Source organism: Macrosteles quadrilineatus, unplaced genomic scaffold (genome assembly GCF_028750875.1).
Source record: "Macrosteles quadrilineatus isolate MER2022 unplaced genomic scaffold, UCM_ALF_1.0 Scaffold_5__1_contigs__length_97177068, whole genome shotgun sequence".
Classification (NCBI taxonomy): Eukaryota; Metazoa; Arthropoda; class Insecta; order Hemiptera; family Cicadellidae; genus Macrosteles; species Macrosteles quadrilineatus.
The window spans coordinates 37,339,972-37,360,992 of NW_026542598.1; the positions used below are offsets into that span (position 1 = coordinate 37,339,972).

Here is a 21,021-nt window from a genome sequence, read left to right on the forward strand (position 1 = left end):
TGAATCGTAAATTGAAAAAGAAATATTTCATAAGCAAGAATAATAATGCGACTATTGGAAAATGTTAAATGTTCTACAGGTAACCAGATTCTTTCTGGTTTAAATCTATCTATATTAATCTACACAAATAATACTTGAAATAATTCGCATATTTAAATGAGTTTGACATACGTGCTTTTCCGAAATGTACCACTGTTATTCGACAATTTAATAAGCTAATACAATTTAAAACTGTATCTAATCTGCATATTCGGAATATATTAAAAAGCTCCTCTTTTAAGATAATCAAAAAACAATGATATATGTTTAAAAATATATATTTCCTTCTCAACTCAGGTACAAAAGTATTTTTTACACATTTTGTGAAAAATCACGTCTTTAATAAAAATATAAGCAACGATAGACTATGATAGATAAAAGTTAAACTTAGGAGACGAAACATCCTATTTTGAGGAAACAGAGCCTGAATTAGCAGCCATATCACGAACGTAATCAGAGTCGAGTTTTGATTGGCTGTGAGAGAAGACGTGATAATAAGGCACCATTCAAATGAATTTGAAGTTATTCCTCGCAGGTCCCATTATGAACTTTTCTTGTTTAATATAAAGAATCTTATATGAAGAAGTTATAATAATATCACATAGGTTACTTCTCTGTGATATCATCTAAATTAATTTACCTTTGTGATATTACTTGTAAACTAATACTTTTGTGAGAAATTTCGTATGTGCTATGATTCTGAGGTGATTTGTAAAACTTTGTAGGCTAGTTTTAATAAAACATACACATGACGTATAGCCAGTTGCACGACGTCCAATTGTTCAGCGCTGTCGCACGACGTACAGAGCTTCGGAGCTAGGTTGGGAACTATTTGGGTTATCTAACTAGATTGGGTTTTTATGCGCTACAGTCGGTAAAACAGTATTCACAGTGTGCAGGCGCTCTGGACGTTGTGGAACAGCGCTGAGATATTGGACGTCGTGCAACTGGCAGCGGCTTTGGACGTGGTGCAATTGCTACATTATAAGAGTGTAAATTGCGCTTTTTTACTACGACCAATCTCATGACGTCCAGAGCTTGAGACAGACTATAGTTATTGTAGTACTTTTGGACGTCGTGCAACAGTCACATATTAAAATATTGGACGTCTTGAAACAGCTCAAGAATTATATTTTGGACGTCTATACACTGACTTATATCATTGGACGTTGTGAAATGCATCCTATAAATTTTCCTAAAACCTATACCTAAGGGAAGGGGCATCGTTATACAATCACAAAGTTATAGCATACTTCACCACAAACTGTTTAGACAAATTGTCATGAAAAAAAGAACGTTGATGTTTGCAAAATGATTTCTAGCCTAACTAACTACATGTTGTGCCATAGCATCATAAACCAGAACTTTTGGCTGCAATAGTTTCCTCTTGGAGTTGGTTTCAAAGTCTTAAACATTTGACTTAAAAGTGTATAAATGAATATTAATTGTTAATATGTTTCACAATCAAACGAACGTACTTTGTTTTGTAGGAAATTAGTATAGGGTTATGACCTAAGTTTATAAGAGTTTCCCGCAATATACTTCACTATAATAAATAATCACAAAATATGTTTTTTGTTGTAAATTTATTAAATTTACAAATTAATATTCAACACTGAAATATAAATTAAATCTTGTGTACGCTCTCTTTAGCATGAAATCCATTACTGTACCTGGAAATTGTTATTGCAGAGTCCCGATTAAACATTGTGTCTTAACATATTAGCTAGTGACAGCTTTATTATTTATTTACATCTAATAAAACTGTATATCACAATATTAATCATAACCAACTATAAGAACCTTTAAAACAATTCATTAAACGCTGAGTCAGTATTACACCAGGTTAAAACCATTAAAACTTTGCCACATTTCATCTACGAAAAACATTTAATTTGGGGCAACACAGTAGTATTGGAAACTAATAAAAACCCCGGATGTTTTCAGCACATTCCCTCTTCACTAGGATTTTGTTCCTTCTGTCTATTCATATGCAAATTTAGCAAAGAAAATTCTTATCATCAACTCTAAGGATACATTTAAGAGACAAATATATTTCGAAGTATATTTTTTAAGAATAAAATTTTTTTGGAGTTTAGTAGTTGTAACTTAATTTTTTCATATTGTTTGATTATTACTTATTACAATAAAATTTCAAACTTTCCGGATCCCAAAACAATATTTTAAAGTTCCCTAAGTTCTTGGTCATATCAACGGTCTTGATTGATTGATACGTTTGGGACACCATACTGTTTTATTAGCTTACTTCTTGTGTTGATGAACCTGCACACAAAAAATAAGAAGAAATCTTATAAGAAGATGAAAAGCCCATTTAAGCCCAATTAGGTAGGCTACTATAAAAAATATATATATAAATGTTTAAAAATAGAGAGAAGATGTTTATTGAAACATCTTTTTATAACAAGAGAGAAAAGGATTAAATTAACACACTTAACCATAATGATTGTAGCCAAAATTAAACGATAACATGCCTTTTGTCGTGTTAAGTGATAGCATGGTACGCCACTCTTCATTGTATTATTATGTCATCAACTCATCCACAAAGCATTAGTCTCAGGAAAGGTGACAAGCTATGTTAAACCATGGGGAATCACCTTCTAGAAATTAATTAAAAGTTTCTTAGCTGTCCTAAGTTTTCCGCTAAAGTTTCTTTGCCTGAGGTTAATACAAATAACCTAAAGGAAAAAGGGGGTCTAGAAATTTTCAAACGCTTATACGTAAGGATGAAATCCGTTTATAAAATGTGATTAAAAATTAGGTACATTTTAATTAGTTTCTCCTTTGGGATTGGTTATATAGTGTATTACTGTTTAAAATTGCATTTATACTGTTTAGAATAACACACATGTGCAATTACACACGTTTTCTTTATTTGTGTTTGAACTTCAATCCCATAGCTGTAGGTAAGATTACACCATCGGCACTTAAGCAGCTAATCTCGTAAGTGAACAGCCAAACTCCGAGAAATGGTTGTAGGGATCAAAACAAAGTGAACATTCAATTTTTTTCCTAAAACGCTTTTTTAACCAGATATCCGCCATTTTTAAATACAAATTTTCATCTTTGAATTACACCAACTGATCCGAATGAAACTTGCAATTTATTGTAAGGTAGAAGAAACATATCCTAGAAAAAACGTTGGTTGCTTGATAGGAAATTATAAATCCTAAGTAAAAGTTCCACGTATAAATTTCAAATTGGACTAACTATTTTTTCTAACATAGTTATCTACCTTACAATACGTACTGATTTTCAAAAAGATCGGTTAAAAAATTTAAAGATAAAAATGTTGATGTAAAATACAAAATGGCGGATTAACGAAGGTTTTTCGGAAAACGTTTCATTTATTTTCTTTTATTTTGTCGTATACAACCGTTTGCTGGAGTTTATTTAAATATGGGAACCCCAGTTGGTATCAAATAGGCCTAATGCAACTACTTTAGGCAAAATATATGAAGATATATGAGGAGATTTGTTTTTTGTAATTGTTAAAACATACGAATAAAACATGGGAAAAATATCTGTATCTCTTAAAAGTCTTAAAATGACGAAGAACACAACTTATAGTATTATTAAATAATAAATAATAACACAAGTAAAAACCAGATGGTTTAAAGTAGAAACCAACTCACGTCCAACGTCACTTCTGCCTCACACAAGCAACAACGCTGACCTACATGTAACTTTATATGATTACACGCTACAGAAAAAGTGGGAAATAACATTACTTTAGCTGGAAATAAAAATTACTTAACCTAGTCACGACGTTTAAGAAAAACTTATCATTCACATTGTTCTGTTAAAGCATGAGTTATAGAGATTTTAAAATTGTCATGCCATGTACCATTTATATGCAGTATTTGGTTTTGTTTATTCCTAAAATATCGTTTTTCCTACGACCATATTTAAAAAACTATCCTTTTCAATTCCGTTCTTGGAACACTAATTCTAATGGCTCATGATTATGTAATGGAATTTGTCTGAAATGCAATATTGTCTAAATGTATACATAGGACACTTAAATATAACTAGAAAGATATATATAAATGAACACTATTTACGATAAATTATACTGTAATATTCCCGCTGGATCTTAAGTAACTATTATTTGTCTAAAATACTTACATTCGACCTACAAGGCCCTAGAGTTAAAAAACTAAACTTATATCGCACAAAAGCTTGAATTAAAACCTGGAACTGCCCTGTGTTATGAGTGAATAAAAAACTTGTCACGTATTTTATGCATAAGTTTGCCCAGACCGGACACTCAGGACTACCGGGCCATTAAGCTTCCGGACAGTAATAAACATACAAAGTAACGATTGCTTCAACTGGAGTGCTCTGTTGGGAACTTCGAAGCTTTCTAGAAATGAAAATACACACTTTTTCCTCAAGTATGTTTATTTTATGTTTATCTACGTTTGCGTTTTTACATTGTTTGTAAAGTAACTTTCCCAAACCCGGTCGTTTTACTATTTTTCGTCAACGTTGATTGAAAATCATTAGTAATTGATTGTCTAACGACAAATGTCAGCTGGGAAAAAAATTTTCTCACTTAGAGTTGAACCAGCGACATTAAGATTTAAATACTAGCCTATAAATTACTCTAAACAGACAATAGTAAAAACAATTGCTAATATAATAGGTTACGGGCCTTTTGGCCTTCCTCCGTCTTTAACTATAAATATTCTAAAAATGACTAGTTTGGGGTCAAAACTCATTTTCAAATCAACATCAAATAGGTTAAGACGTATGAATCCGACTTCCATGAATCCAACGTCCATAAATCTGACGTCCATTAATCCGACGTCCATATATCCAACGTCCATGAACCCGACGTCCATTAATCCGACGTCCATATATCCGACGTCCATGAATCTGACGTTCATGAACCCGACGTCCATGAATCCGACGTCCATGAACCCGACATCCATGAATCCGACGTCCATGAACCCGACGTCCATGAATCCAAGGTCCATGAATCCGAAAATAGGTCTTTGACCCCGAACTAGTCGTCCTTAAATATATTTAAAGGCTATATTTAAAGACTGAAGACGGACAAAAGGTGTTGGTGGCAAAATGTTAATCAATTATTACTTTTATTTTATTATGCGTGGATTTATGATATTACACCTTAATTTTCGATATAAGGAAAGTGAGGGCGAGAAAACACGAGACATACATTATATTAGGTATACATAATGTTACTGTTTCAAAATAATGTACTAAGGAACATATTTAAAGACTAAACTATTGTTTTATTTTCAAAATATCTAGTACAAAAGATTGCAACGGGTCAGCAAAGTTTTTTTCATCAAACATATTTAAAATAATTCCACATTTAAATCTCCGCGATTTTAATTTGTACGAAACAATTTTCAATTGCTACAACTCTATATCGTAACTTTACTAAGCTCAATTTTGAGCTACGTTTCAAAGCTTAAAATGCATCTAAAATACTAAGTTATCTTGACCACAGCGAAGAAACTCTTTCTATACATCCGTATCGTATGTTTTGTTTGGAATATCAGCTATAAGAATGGAGGAATTCAGAAGGAACACTAAAGTTCCACTCCCGCTCACCGCATCGGACCGGCCGCCGCTTTTATTAGTTTCCAATCCCCTTTATGTGTCGGGGCCAAATTAAATATTTATTCCTACCATTTCCCCTATCCTTCCCTCTCTTAATGCCTCCGGCAAACGCTAGCCTTAGTGGTTTGACATTAAGAGACCATATTATTTCCCTTTCTTTTAAGATCAGCTTAGTAAGCGGTATACATTTTAGTTGCTGTTGCGTTGCAAAACTAATTATTGCTGGATAGGATTGGCTTTAAGTAATAGTATATTTCGTACCTAGGGCCGAAAATGAGAAAATTTCGGTCCATTTCGGTCCGTGGTACGAACGCTATTTTTCACCACACTATACCCTGTTACCAGTATTCACCACCATAATAATGTACACTGATAGTCAACACAACTACAACTTTAAGGTTATGGGAAGAAATAATTTGAGGAATCAGCAAAAATAAAAATAAATAGTTGCTAGGCAACAGTGACAATAACACAATTCTATTGCAATGCTATGGATTTTGATTGTGTATTTAAAATGCATTCATGTTTTAAGTAAGACGACAGCTGATTTTGCGGCCCCGGCCAGTAAAAACCTGCTCGGTCCCCAAATTACGATGACAGCTGGCATGGCCAGCAAAACGTAACTTTCAGCCACCAATTAACGTATGTAATACAGCCAAAAACATCATAGTATGGTGAAAAATTAATTATATGGTTAAATACCAATTTAATGCGAAATTGTTGATTTTAGACAGTATTTAGTGTTATATTTCACATACGAAGAAGACAATAGCCATAAACACATTACCGTGAAATCACAATGTCATTTGGGACACACCTATTTTGGGATCAATAGTTTGAGTTTTGACGATATAGTGTATAAGGTTAATCCTACTCTGGAAACCGAACTGTTATCTTTTATTGCATAGTTTTTTAATAGGCTTTAACCTTGAATAGACTTTAGGAAAGGGCTTCGTATCTGTATGAATAAGTTCGTAGATTTTTCATTTATATAAGCGGTTCGATATAAACCTTTCATTTGCTCATCTACATAGACCTCAGAGGCCTATGTGTGGAACGTATCCAGCAAAGCAGGGGGTGATCCGATCCTGTCAAGGGTGAACTCTATTGATAAAAAGTAGTGACAGGTACCAGGATCCGAACCCACCACATCGCTGTCTTGAGCCCAAAATCCGTGGAACTACTGACTGAGCCACCGACTCGCCAAATTCCAAGATCCTCTAATACTAAAACTATTAACCGCGATTCAACTGTCGAAAAGCTCAAACTGTTATAAATTTTACGTAAACAATCCCAAATCAATCAATAGTTCTGACATGACTACCACAATTTAGATTTACAGTTGTGTTAAATTACTTGGACTTAATTAAACGTTCAAAAATCATTACCCTATATATTAAACTTATATATTTTAAGACTGCGATAGTTAATGCTTCAGTAACCAAATCTCTATTAATGTTGAATAAAATTACCTAAACGCGTTAAAATGTAATTTAAGGCTTTGACCAATCAACATATTAAGTATTTTTAACTGCATAGCATACACAAAAACAACTTTACCACCCTCAATGAACAAATTGTAAATGTTTCCTTACATTAAAAAGCAAACTTTTCCAATCTACTGCCTATCTGTTGGTATTAAAGGTATTTAAGGTGAACACCAAAGGAATTATTTGTTTCCTGCACAAAGAAGCAAATTCAAGGGTTGTTGCGGTATACACGCGGGTTCTGCCCTTCCACCCTCGCTCAAAGGCCAATCTAAATCCCACCCACCCCAACAACATACCCCTGACAAAACCTTTCAGGTTCAGCAACCACAATCACTGCGGCATTGGTAGAACTGACTAAATTAAAAACAAATCAGTTTTATTAAAAAAAAGATTTTATGTACAATGTTAAGAATGCGATCCCAAATATGTTATGCAGGATGTATTGCCGAACAGGTTATATTTACAAACATAATAAATTAATTTTACATTAAATGTAATTTATCAAAATTAATAAGGTGGCCAAAATACCGAGCTAAATGACAGAGTGGAGTTTTTTTTTTTATTGAGTAATGCACGTACATTAATAATACTGCCCAATGGATTAGTGAAGTATTTGTTAAGTGTATTGTTTTCGGACTCTGCGTATTTAGTAAGTATTGTTTATGTTTACTGAATTGGTTAGTAAGTGCCCCAGAATGAGCCAGGCAAATTTTCGACAGCATAAGTGAATCGTACGTTTGTACACTGCCTAATAATCAGTGGTTTATAATAATTATTGTATAAAACTACACACCTTTATACATATTAAATTAGTAGGTAGATATTGAGTTGTTACCAACCATAGTAGGTTAAAAGAGTGTGACTATTAGATTGGCTATATCAAACCTTCTTTAAAATAATAATACCGTTTTATTGAATATTATTTTAAAATAAAGTGTGCTGCAATAATACGTTTTACCAACGACCCCTTTTTAAAGTAGCCGTTTCTGTTCAGTTCTTAGAATTCAAAAGTTTCACATAACAGCTTTGTTTACTTTCATAACAGCATAGCTTTACTCATAACAACATGTTCCGTCAAGTGTCTTTGTTTCATCTATTAATTTAAATGTCTTTGTATTTAACATCCCATCATATGACCATTATCCATTGTTGGATTTATTCATCGCGAATCACCTCTCATAACAACACGTACTCATTATTTCTCTCATAAAATAAACCTCTTTTATACCAAAACCTCGACTTTTTCCTCTTTTTAGTATAATTACACCGCACATTTTTGGTCCTTTCGAGCCGCGGATTTTTGGTCCTATCGAGCCGCGGATTATATCTACGAACATTAGTGCGACTTTTTTCAAGTTAATTTAAATGTCTCGGTTGAACGTATTTCATCCAACGTGAAGCCGCCAAGGACAATACCGCATCGCCATTTTGAACTTTTCATCTACGTCACGATACAGTCCACACTCCTCTCATTCCAAGTGTTCAACATCGTCATCGTTCTACTGTTCTGCTAGTTCCGCTCCGCATTCATCTCGATCTCGACTCGACTTCATTTCGTCTACATCCATCGCAACGTCAAACGTCAAGAAACTCAAAAGTAAGGTTATGTTTGTACTTCGAAGACAACGCACCGCATCTCATCGTAAGTTATCAATATCAACACTGAAATAATAAAGAAACCCTGATTTTATTCCTCAGTCGTCCTTATCCTCAAATTAATTACTCCATCCAACAATAACTAGACTTAAGTTAACTCATTGAACGATAAAGGCCTAACTTTCAATATGAGATTTTCAACATTTTCTAATAGGTGCAAAGTGCAATTAAATAAATTAAATACCATCAGTGAGTATATTCAATCATGTCCATCAGAAATTACAGAAGCTCAAACCGCTAAACTTAACCTTTATTTGCACGAAGCTAAAACAATTTCTGCCAATTTTGAAGCTAACCTTGATAAGCTTCTTGATGTTGATGACAATACTAACGTTTTTTTCTGACAATGAAGAAGCTATTTTAAAGCTCCAGAATGACATAACAGAACTATCAATTAACATTCAAACCGAATTTTTTCTTTTAATTCAGAACTTTAATGATGAACACTTGTCAAATAACTCTGTAGAATCAAACCCAACCTTTATGCCTACTCAAAGCGTTGTAAAATTGCCCAAGCTAGAACTGAAGTCCTTCAATGGTGACACTAAAACATGGATATCCTACATTAACCTTTTTGATACTACTATCCACAACAACAGTAGGTTATCCCTTGTTGAAAAACACCAGTAGTTGATATGTTCACTTAAAGGCGAAGCCTTACACCTAATCAAATCCCTACCGATCTCGTCTGGCAACTATACAGTAACCTATAATGCTTTACGGGAAAGATACCACTCGAAGCGTAGGCTAATCTCTGACCACCTCAGTAAAATTGTTGATTTGCCCAATATTACTGACAAATCTATCAAAAACCTCAGATCATTTTTAAATGAGTTCAACGAAAATGGACAAGCTCTTAGTGTTCTTGACTATAATGTCATGGAGGACAACTACCTACTAAGTATGTTGATCTTACGAAAAATGAATTCCAACCTCTGTCAAGTTTTCGAATCAAAACGCATAAATTTATCTGATTTTCCTCAAGCTAGTGAAATAATCAAATTCCTCAAAGATTTTTGTAACAACAGTGAAAATGCATCTCTATGTCACAGTCAGCAAGCAGCTCCTCTCGAAATATCCAACCCTCACCAAGTTCCACGTCAAATTGATGAATCAATTCAGTTTCAACATCCTCCTATGGCTTTGATATGTACTTCAAATGATTTGAAATGTTTTTGCTGCCATAAAAATCACAAAATATACAGTTGCCCTGTCTTTAATAGTAAAACCCCTCAAGAAAGGCTTAAAGTTGTACGCGACTTTAAACGCTGCACAAATTGCCTTGGTAATCACTTTGCTAAACGCTGCAAGTCTGCTAATTCTTGTAAGACCTGTTTGAAACTTCATCATACACTCCTTCGTTTTTTGAAGCCTACTAAGCCTATGGCTGATAACAGAAATCACTCCAACCAAGAACAAAAAGAAGCAATAGCAAACTCAAAACCTTCAAAACTGACAGCTGTAACTCCTGGTAATTTTCTTATCAAATCTTCTCTGACAACTGTTCCTGACCCAACAAAGATCTCGCCTCTTATTGATAATTTACCTCAAGACATCACCCAAAGCCTATGCTGCCGTTGGAGTCAAGAATATTTTAAGACCCCTCATCAGCGTTGTTTCAAGTGGAACCTCAAAAATGAAAACCTCAAGGTTGGTGACCTTGTTCTACTTCAAAACACCAGAACTGCTCCCCTGTGTTGGCCATTAGGTCGAATAGTGGAAACTTCACCTGGACTCGACGGCATTGTCAGAGTGGTCAAAGTTAAAACAGCGAACGGACTGTATACAATACCAGCGATAAAAGTCTTTCCCATCCCTTAAATGTGTTCCTCAGACAATCAATTTTACATAAATACCCCCCTCAGTTTTTGTTTTTGTTAAAAGTAATATTTTAATTTATTGAACCCCATTGGTTCAAAGGGGGCGGTATATTCCGTCAAGTGTCTTTGTTTCATCTATTAATTTAAATGTCTTTGTATTTAACATCCCATCATATGACCATTATCCATTGTTGGATTCATTCATCGCGAATCACCTCTCATAACAACACGTACTCATTATTTCTCTCATAAAATAAACCTCTTTTATACCAAAACCTCGACTTTTTCCTCTTTTTAGCGAATTTCCCATATAGGGAATAAGCTATTACCGTAGTACTCATGGTAAGACCTGGACCCGGGACCGATTTTCTTTTTTCGTTTTGAGGTCCCTAGAGGCCAAAAACACCATCCGTTCAAATTCATATATATATATATATATGTGTCCGTTAGCGCGATAACTCGAGCAAAAATGATCGGATTTTGATGAAATTTGGTACAAACGTGTAAACCTACGTTTATTTGAACGAGTTCGCGAACCAGTATGATCGGACCATGGGAACGGGGTCTTATGGGGGCTTTTATTGGGTAAAAATAGGTTTTTCCAATTTTTGACCCAAAAAACATAAAATTTTGTAATTTCTTTCCAAACTATTTTGTAGAGCTTAAAAATACAAAAAAAAAAGTATATTGAAGCGTTATAATGCGCCTAATGGTTACGGAGAAATTGTTAATTTAAAATTCCCATGTTATTCTTATGGAGAATAAGTAAACTGTTGTAGTTTGCTTGTTTACATATTTTGCCCAAATTTGGAAAATGTTTTAATTTCTTACTAACTATTAACATTTTACATAAAAAAAACACTTTTACCCTCCCTGTTGCAGCAAACCTAAGTATGTGTTAAACTGATTCTATTTAAATAGGGAATAAATGTGATATTTGGAGACATTTTAGTGTAAATCCAATCAGGCAAATGGAAATTCGCTTAGTCTGCAGGTTTGCTGCGGCGGGGGTATTAGTATAATTACACCGTACACAACACAACGAACCAATGACGTTCAAGGATTGAGAGAGAAGAAGTAAATTTTAATGATTCGAACTTCAACTTATCTGCTGTTCAGGCTAATTTAATTGTTAAGTGGTGCAATTAATGTTTGGTACAATGTTTCATTGCATCATAGTCAGTGGCAATGAGAGGTTATACATGAAAACATAATCTCTCATAGAAGTTATGAGTAGTGTTTTTAGGGATTAAAACACTGTCGTAGGTAAAGTAGTGTACGCAAAAACTACTATTTGACCCCCCTCAGTTTTTGTTACTGTGTTAATGTAACTATAATGAATGCTACATTAACTTGTCATTAGCTTATAGTTATCTTTTTAGTTTGGCTTGGTTGAAAAGTTTAGTTTATTTTACAGAAATAAGCTACTTATATCAGGACAGTTGTATATTCATTACTTAATTTAACTACTTTTGATATCACCCTAAATTGAGAAATTTCTTAATTTATGCTTAGGTTCAATTTATAATTGTTTGTAGTACTATGTTCAAGGTGTTAATGAGCCAAGTGTAAAATGTATTTTTGGGATTGACAATAATAAAACATGATCTTGTAAACATTTTGTTTTAATTTTATAAATCATAAATATTTTTTTATGTTTAGTACTAGGTTAATCCAATGGACACCATAGTATAAAAATACAAAAAGTAATATCAAGTAAGCCAATCACATTTAGTGAATATTTCTACAGTAATTTTAAGACTGATAAGAATTCAAAGAATGTTTTTAAAACCTCCCCTTCAGTCGCGTGGCAACAAAGTACTTCTGTTTGTCTACGACTCATTCAACTTGGATGAGAACAATTACGGCAAAGTTCCCTAATAGCCCGAGGAGCACGCGCTAACGTCCTATGAAATATTAACTAACTAATGCCTCTCTGATCGCAGTACAATTCTAAACGGCATTAGACTTGAATCGATGTTTACTACTTCATCTACAGTGTTTCCTGATTTATATCATTGGAAGCAGAATGTTTTCACTTAGACCGAAAATATGTGTACTGTATTGTTTTGTGTGTTTTCTAAGCCAACGGTATTTTTTATGATTTTTAAAAGGGAACACTCGAAACCCTGGTGTTAGGATCTTAAGTCGGTCTATAAGTAGTCTCCTCTTAGTAGCTATTACCGTAGGTCTCTGATCTGACCCGGGACTGATATACTTTTTCATTTTGATATACCCAGAGGTCAAAAGCAATATTCGTTAAGATTTGTGCTTATGGATTAAGGTTGGGTGCGAATGTGGTATTTGTTAGATAGCATCATTATTGTCTTAACTCAATGACTTGGGTCTGGAAACGATCTATATTGGAATCGAACCAGCGACCTTCACATTTGAAGGCGAGAATAATAACTACTCGTATCTTTATTTATACCCTTAGTATCGAAAATCGTTTTCTTAATGGTGTGTGTAGTATCCATGCCTGCATTCTTATCATCATAAATAAAAAGTGTTAATAGTATTAGTGTATTACTAATATTATTGTGTTATAAATATTAAAAGTAAAAATAAAATCTTAAAATTAATTATGGCATTTGAAGTGTACATGAAACCTTCCATAAAAAAATACTATGTCCCAAAACCTAAGTAAATCTAAAAATATGATGATATTTATTTTGATTACTATCGTATTTTTTAAGAGCTTTTGCCAACATTCAAATCACATCAATGTAGGAAACAAAATTGTTAAATTTAGAAATTATAACCATGGGTATTAATAATAAATTAAAATAAATTTTAACAATATTATAAAAAGAAGGAAGGTTGTACGAAAATGTTTATGGTTTGACGTACATATATATAACGCAAAACTAACACAAAACTAACTAACACAAAAACATGTCAAGAGATATTTTATTTTAGGTAATAAAAATAAATTTTCTTAATTCATGATGAGAAGAAATGTCTGTTTTTGCAAAATAAAAATAAATAATGTGACAGAGCAATTTAATGTACTATGAATATACACACATTACATCAGAGGAGCTGTATGATATCAGATGTATTTTAGAAATAACCAGGAAAACACAGCATTTCTAACAACGGTATACCTGATCGCTCAGTAAACATGTCGATATATTGCTATAGTGATGACAGGTCCCTCATGAGTAGAACACGCATTCAATGTGGATCGAACAATTGCGCTTTACCATGATTACTGACTACAATACATGCAATTGAGAATCCAAATAGTTCAAATACATGCGGGGGATGTATTTAAATTATGAAACATGAAAACATAATATTAATTAGATTTGGGAACAATTCTACTTTTATATAAAAGTATAAAATTGTATTTTTTAAACGTTATGGATGTTTTTTTATAATAAAGCTATTGCTACTTACCCTGCAGGTCAATGTTCTCATTCAACGATATATTTCCTTGTTTTCAAGTTATTTAGTATGAATGATTTGTCAATCTTGAAAAACAACAATTAACACCAGTGATTTATATTTAGTTTTCAGACTGTTAACCAAACATGCATTTTTGACATTTACAACTTTTAATCACATTCGAGTTTTATTTCATTTGATATATTAAAATTTGGAGCACTAATATTTCATGTTTTAATATACTGTAGTAATAAATATAGTATTGCATAAAATAATCCAGATCCAAATTGTTATTGAATTGTTTAGCCTTTTTTGAGCCGTTGTTCTTGCACAATTCTCTTTTCTACAATGCGTTTCACAGTGGTGTGTGGTATTTTTTATATTGGGGAAAACAGAATTGTAACATCAAAGGCTTAAAACCCAGGTAAATATTCTATTTTCTAGTTCTTGTCACAAGAAATATAAATAAAAACCAACAGTTATAGGTAATAGTAATCAACAGCTGAAAAAATCTATCTGTGGCTAATTCAGCAACGTGCAATTTTATTCTACCTCTAGATTCAACGTTAACACAGAAATGTTAAAATTTTCACCATATTTAATGCATAAGCAGTCCTAAACCACTGTAGTACAGTTTCAGCACCCCTCTTTACGTTTGTATATCCTTATCATATAATATTAATGCTCGGGCATACCCGGTCAGCACGCTATACCACAATTATAAACCTTTTTATATCTCGTTTACTCCCTACCTCGCGTGCTGTCGAAGAGTATCTGTTTATTCTTGAGCTCATTCAAGTTGAATGAGGACAATTACATCGGAAGATCCATAATTGCCAGAAACTCACGCATCGGTGAAATGTTTACTGAACCGCTTCTTCCAACTGCTCTAGTCGAATTGATATGTTTCATTGACATGTTACAAATAAAGCTGGATTTAATGAAATGAAAAAAATGTCTTTATTTAAGAGGTGAAGTTAGGACTTCTCTACCACTTAACAACTTTAAATTTAAATTTAATGTTGACATTTTTTCAATGTTTATTTATCTGACACATACTTTCTCCTATTTAATTTTCAACAACCTTTATCATTAAGTGATGGGAGTAACTATGATATTTTTAGGGAAAATCTAAAAATTGCAATAGCTTTTGAGCTGAAATTTTTACAGCAAATGTACTATTTTGTCAAGAGTTATAAGGACTATTATAAGGAATTACAGACGAATTTCAATCAAAACAAGTTTTTTTTAAATCCATTTTCCGTTATTTTATGAATTTTTATGGGAAAATCACCAATAAAAATCTGAATTTTTAGAACTAGTATCATAATCTTTTTGTACTAAAAAACGACATACTTTCATTGACATTTGTTATTCTTATGGCCCTCGCCGAAAGGTTTCGTAAACTTGGTGAGGCCATGCACGTAAATAAATATATTTTGAGTTAAAAAAAATTTACAAAAATTAACTTGGAGATACCATGGATTAGTACCGTCCGACATAAGAAAAATCATTAAAATCGGACGACATGTGTGGCCTGTAGCTATACTTTTTCCATATACTAATGTGGGGAGGAAGTAAAGATTATGTTTTCCACACTAGGCAATGCGATCTTTTAATTAATGTCCTAAAGGAGGGTTTGTAAAATCATCAATCAAACTAATTATGTCATATACAACTGTAAGTATAGTCAGCCTAAACACTTTCACTAGAAACAAGTGTTTTCGTGGAGAAACCTAAAACAATTAGACTTTCTTGCCCCAGTACAAGTTAGTTTAACTACTAAAGTTCTAAGTGGTGGATTTCTCAACAAACTTGCTATATCTACCAACAGCACTTCTAAACTGTTCATTGTAACCTACTTCACTTTTACTTTGGTCGTCGGCTATGGCCGGAGTTTCGTTTCCAAGAAATATAAATGACTGGTCTAGGGTATTAATTCTGAATTAGTTGAAAGTAGGTAACTTAAAAACTTTTGTAAGAAGTAAAACATATATTTTATGTTGTTCTTCTGGTTATACTCTTACAAGACTCATGTTTGCATTTACTGTTCGTTAAATTTACATTTAAATTGGCACAAAAAATAACGTCTCCCTTTGTACACAACGATAATACATTTTTATACTTTAATACTTTTTCATTGAAATGGCGACCATACAAAGTCGGTATTTTAAGTCAAGTATGAATGGAGATAAGTGTAGGATGAGTGGCGCGATCTTGTAGTCTTGTAAGTGACTAAGGCCGACATATTCTTTAGACACAGCTGTAATAGCCTATACAGCCAATGGCCCTACGGTATATAGTGGAATATATAGTGGAATATATAGTGGAATAGATTATATACTCTACTTTACCTACGAACTAAATTTGACAACTAACAATCACTACTCACAACTTCTAAGAGAGGGTTTTTCTTTTATCTCACTACCACTGATTGTAGTGACTCATAATTAATCATTGTACTTACTCATTGTGGTGTAAGTCCCAACCACGATGTGTAATAAATTTAATTGGCTTTAACAGCTGATAAGTTTCGAAGTATTACAATGTTACTTCTTTTCTCTCAATCCTAGAACCTCATTGGTCCAAACTTGTACTGTAAAGTGACAAAACAATGCTGTTAAGTGTTTTCAATTCTAAAAACTGAATTGAAAAGGCTACTTTAACAACGGTCATAAAGTATTAAATAAGTGATATCACATAGCATGCGCGTAGTGATAAAAGAACGATCCTAAATCACACGCTATTCCCTATAAAATGTAGAATTTTCTGCACTGATATAAGTAATTGCCACATACATAAAGATGACAATAGCGCGGTCTTAACATCTTTTACAGCAGAAATCATGAAGGCCGTAACTCCGCGCAATCCGCTTCAGGCGTAATCTTCTCTCAGAAATGCTTCTACGTGATGTGATATTATATTAACAACAACCATTTGCTTTTATACCTGACATAACTCTTACTCGATGAAGAAGAATGGAATATAACGTCTACATCTGTGCGTTAGGGTATGGTAGAAGTTGTAAATCCCCTTTCAAAGCGTATCAAAATACCATTTAAAATATATTTTCAAATAAGTATCACATTCCTTTGATAGGGTGAACAATTATCTTGGAACGAATTTGGTCAAAGGACAAATCTTAAGGCTTTCTTGACACCTTGGTGTCAATGATAATGCAAATATAAGATAGCGTGCGTTAGAAATACTTAAAAAGGTACATAACCTATCATACATTCGCATTATACTTAAGAAACTAGACTAGCTAGAAAATATAACATATATTTTCAGACTCGATCATAGTTAAAAGAATAAAATTCAGGTTCTCAACCAGAATAACTCAGTTAGTCTTCGTATACTGTTGCATAGTATCCTGATTTATTTGCAAGGATTCAAGGTTAGCAAATGTGTGGATCCGAGGAAGGCAGCGTATTAAGTTTTTACAGAAAACCTCCGAAAGCTAACCAATAAATATTATTGTTTTAAACTATTTTTTATTGAGATGTTTGACTAAAGATATGTTGTGTAATTGGAATGTGTCTAGCAAATGCTCTAATGTGATTGACTTAATCAACTTTCTAATGCCTGCTCTGGGCCTACAGTTCGTCACTTAATATTCAATTATCCGTTTTAGCAACTTATATTTTCTATTCCCACAGGAGCATGCGAGTTCCCACCCTCCTGGTCTGGACGTTGGTTCCAGAGTGGTGTCCAGCATCACCTCATAGTCAACTCCACGTCTATAGAGACCAAAGGCAACTGTGTCTACCACGAAGGGGACAAATTCCTTGTAGAAGATAAGTAAGTGATAAGTAGGAAGATAAGTTCTGTGCAAGCCTAATCACTTTCGTCAAGTAAAAAATCTAAAGTTCAAAACTTGCCAAGAAGTTGCAGACACTTGCAGAGGCTATTTTTTCATTAGTCTGTAGCTTTATGGAATAAAAAATATAAATTTTATAATTTTGAGAAGAGAAAGGTGGACTTGTAAATTTGAGAATTTGAAATAAATAGGTAAAACCTAATAAGATATAAATAGTAATCTTACATAGTGAATTACTTACTTGCTTTGTGAATTCCTATTCTACTTATACCTATATGAATAACTATTGTGTGTTGTAAATAATCTTTTCTGAATGTCCAACTGTAAGTCTATTGTAATTTTGTTATTTTCAGGTTAGATAGGTGTTATAGGTGTGTCGTTATTCACGAAAAACACCCGAACGTTCTACAATACAAAGAAAGTAAGTCTTAATTCTATTTGCTTACGTTTACGTTATTAGGATGACAAAAAAATATTCATGTATACAAAGTCTAGAAGCAGCAAAGTCAACCATAGTTCACCAAACGTATGAAACATATTATAATGTTGAAAAGTCTTTTCAATTGATAATATTGTCCAGACCTCTCTTTATTCATTAAATTATTCGTCTGAAATGTAGTGCACACTAAAAGGGAGATGTAGTATAAGACATGTATCTTCAGCCATAAACAAACTTTGAAATAACAACTTATAAACTAACAACCGCCCCTTTCACACAGTCTTACTTCAATCATCGTTTCAGATTACTTATTCAATTAAATATATGTAGTTAAATCCACAATAAACGTTTTTATAATCTTTAATTTAATAGATTCACAAAAAGGACAAAACTTAATTTTGATAGGTTTAGACAAAAATTCTTACACTATGCCAAATGTGTTGGTACACTCTAAAACAAATAAGTAGGTAAAATTAATGCATAAGTCTGAAATAATTTTAAACGCTCCATAAACCCTGGCATTTAAAACTAATAATGGATTTATGACATAAGACGATGTTAAAACGAAGACTATTACCTTATGACTGATTTGTTTTACACACTGTCTGAAAAAAGTTTAGAAGACCTAGTGTTCGAATTTGATTATTCAAAACAATGCATTAAAACACTATGCTATGCTTGTTTCAGCGTTTTGTGTTAACAAACATGGCGGCTTGGATGACTTGTGCATGCAAATCACCGGAGATGCTCCTCTCTACTCCATGTTCCGATATGATGCTACCCCCACCCCGTGCCCCTTTAGGCCCCCCTTTACTTTCACCTACAACAGGGGGTCTGGCGACTGCAAGTAAGTTATTCTGACACATTTCTCGTTCCACATGTTTAGAAAAATATTTTGGAATCTACACTTATTCCTTGTGTTCGCTAGATCAAAGAGGATAAACGACTCAGACTTCTGTACCAAATAACTCGCAAATTATATACAATACTACTACGCTTTCCGATATCAAATGATGTTGTTCTCTTGTCTACAACTGTGAAAAAATGAGAAAGTAAGATCTTCCTCAAGCAACAATGTTTTAAATATGGGATTTTTTCATTTATATTTTCAAACCACGCTAGGACATATTCATATTGGGTTAAAGTACACGATTCTAAAAGATAACTTTAAATGTAAAAACCAAGAGTTAGGTACTTAAATTGGTGGTTTGGTGGTGGCTTTATAATTGATGTAATTAAAGTTATAAAATTGCTGTATTGTTCCTGAGTAGTTCCAAGATATTCCAAGAAAATGTATCAACCCAATTTTTCCCCGCATGCTTAAAGCCTAAATAATGATCTGAAGTTCCAAAAAATGTGCTTTAGGATTCAATTTCGTTAATGATGGAATCATTTCTGGGCCACTAGCTTTAACTATTTAAAACATTATTAAACAGATTGGAATGCAGATGCTGATTCATAAAAAATTGTACTTTACTTTATCTGGACTTTTTTGTCAACAGTTCACCAGTGTCAAGGGCCGACGCTTGCACGGAAGACTCAAGACTCTTATTGAGGTACCAGGCTTGTGCGGACGTTCACAACTCTGAAAGTACAGGTCAGTAGTTGCAGTCTTGATGTGCAATTTCAATTCAAAAACTGAATTAAAAATGAAGGATTAGTTAAATATATCCAATACTTTATTTATATATGAACTTGGATGGGCTATCACTATCTTGGCTTGCAATCTTTTTCATAAAAGGTCTTCAGAGTATATTTTACTCATTAAAAACGAAAACGTCAGCTCAAAATACTAGTGATAACCATGACACGCTTTACCCTTAAGATCAAAATGTGAACGCCATAAGGACGTTAGGATACTAGTACTTCGGCAGGTTCTGCTGGCTATAAAAGGATCACAGGGGTCGCGGCTCTTAGTTAAAATATGCACTTTAATTAATTTCCTTAGTTGTTTGGAAATGAATTAAAGTGCATAGTTTAAGTGCCTATAGTCCGTGACTTACGCGAAGGACTCTAAGGGATTACAGCCCTCACAAACACAGAGACACACCTACACACACACACATGGGTCACGCACCGTGGGGTAGGGCCCTGCTTGCGAGTGCGCGGGGGATGGACTCTGGAGTCCTTCTTCACGGACTATAGATAGGGGTCTTGTATTTTGCTAAATTACCTCTAGAAAACCGAGAACCTCACCAAAACGTTCTTCCACAGTGGAGGAGCTGGTGTGTCTCGCCTACTGGAAGGACGGCTCTACGCGGTATCTGGTTGGCCAGCTGCAGCACAAAATGGCCACCACTGACGAGGACAGGTACCGCTGCTTCGTGTGGGAGAGACGAGCCTACAGCAAGACCAAGGTGGCATTCGACGTGGCGCAGTCTGGAGATGCTACGTGTAATGGACTACTGTCGCCAACTGAGGGGTCCAGGACCATGAGGCTGACTAAGGGTGAGTGTAAACCCTTACATCTGGGGCTATAGGCCAGATTCATCTCATAAAGTCTGTTGGGAACATAAGTTCTCTTTTTATTTGCCACCTTCCTTCCATCCTAGGGTGCTAGGTTCCCCCGGAATGGTGTTATCCATTATTTCAGCCGAGTACTGGAGGGTTGCAGCATTATCACAAGCTGTATATAAAACCCATTGGTGATTGGCTGGCGGGATTTGAACCCGAGACATTGGGTTCCAAAGACTTTACTACTAGACCAGATTGTATCTCTAGGAACATAATTTCTCTAATCATTTATATGATCAA

General features: G+C 33.9%; 1 protein-coding gene across 2 annotated transcripts in view; it reads left to right on the forward strand.

Annotated features, from left to right (window-relative positions):
• LOC128993927 (uncharacterized) overlaps nt 1-21,021 on the forward strand; it is a 268,313-nt gene that overhangs the window by 239,330 nt on the left and 7,962 nt on the right. For both annotated transcript variants that reach the window (XM_054418050.1, XM_054418049.1), the window contains exons 3-7: nt 17,668-17,809; nt 18,182-18,249; nt 18,955-19,114; nt 19,770-19,864; nt 20,482-20,715. In XM_054418050.1, the coding sequence (XP_054274025.1) occupies nt 17,668-17,809; nt 18,182-18,249; nt 18,955-19,114; nt 19,770-19,864; nt 20,482-20,715 (699 nt within the window). The remainder of the gene's footprint in view (nt 1-17,667; nt 17,810-18,181; nt 18,250-18,954; nt 19,115-19,769; nt 19,865-20,481; nt 20,716-21,021) is intronic.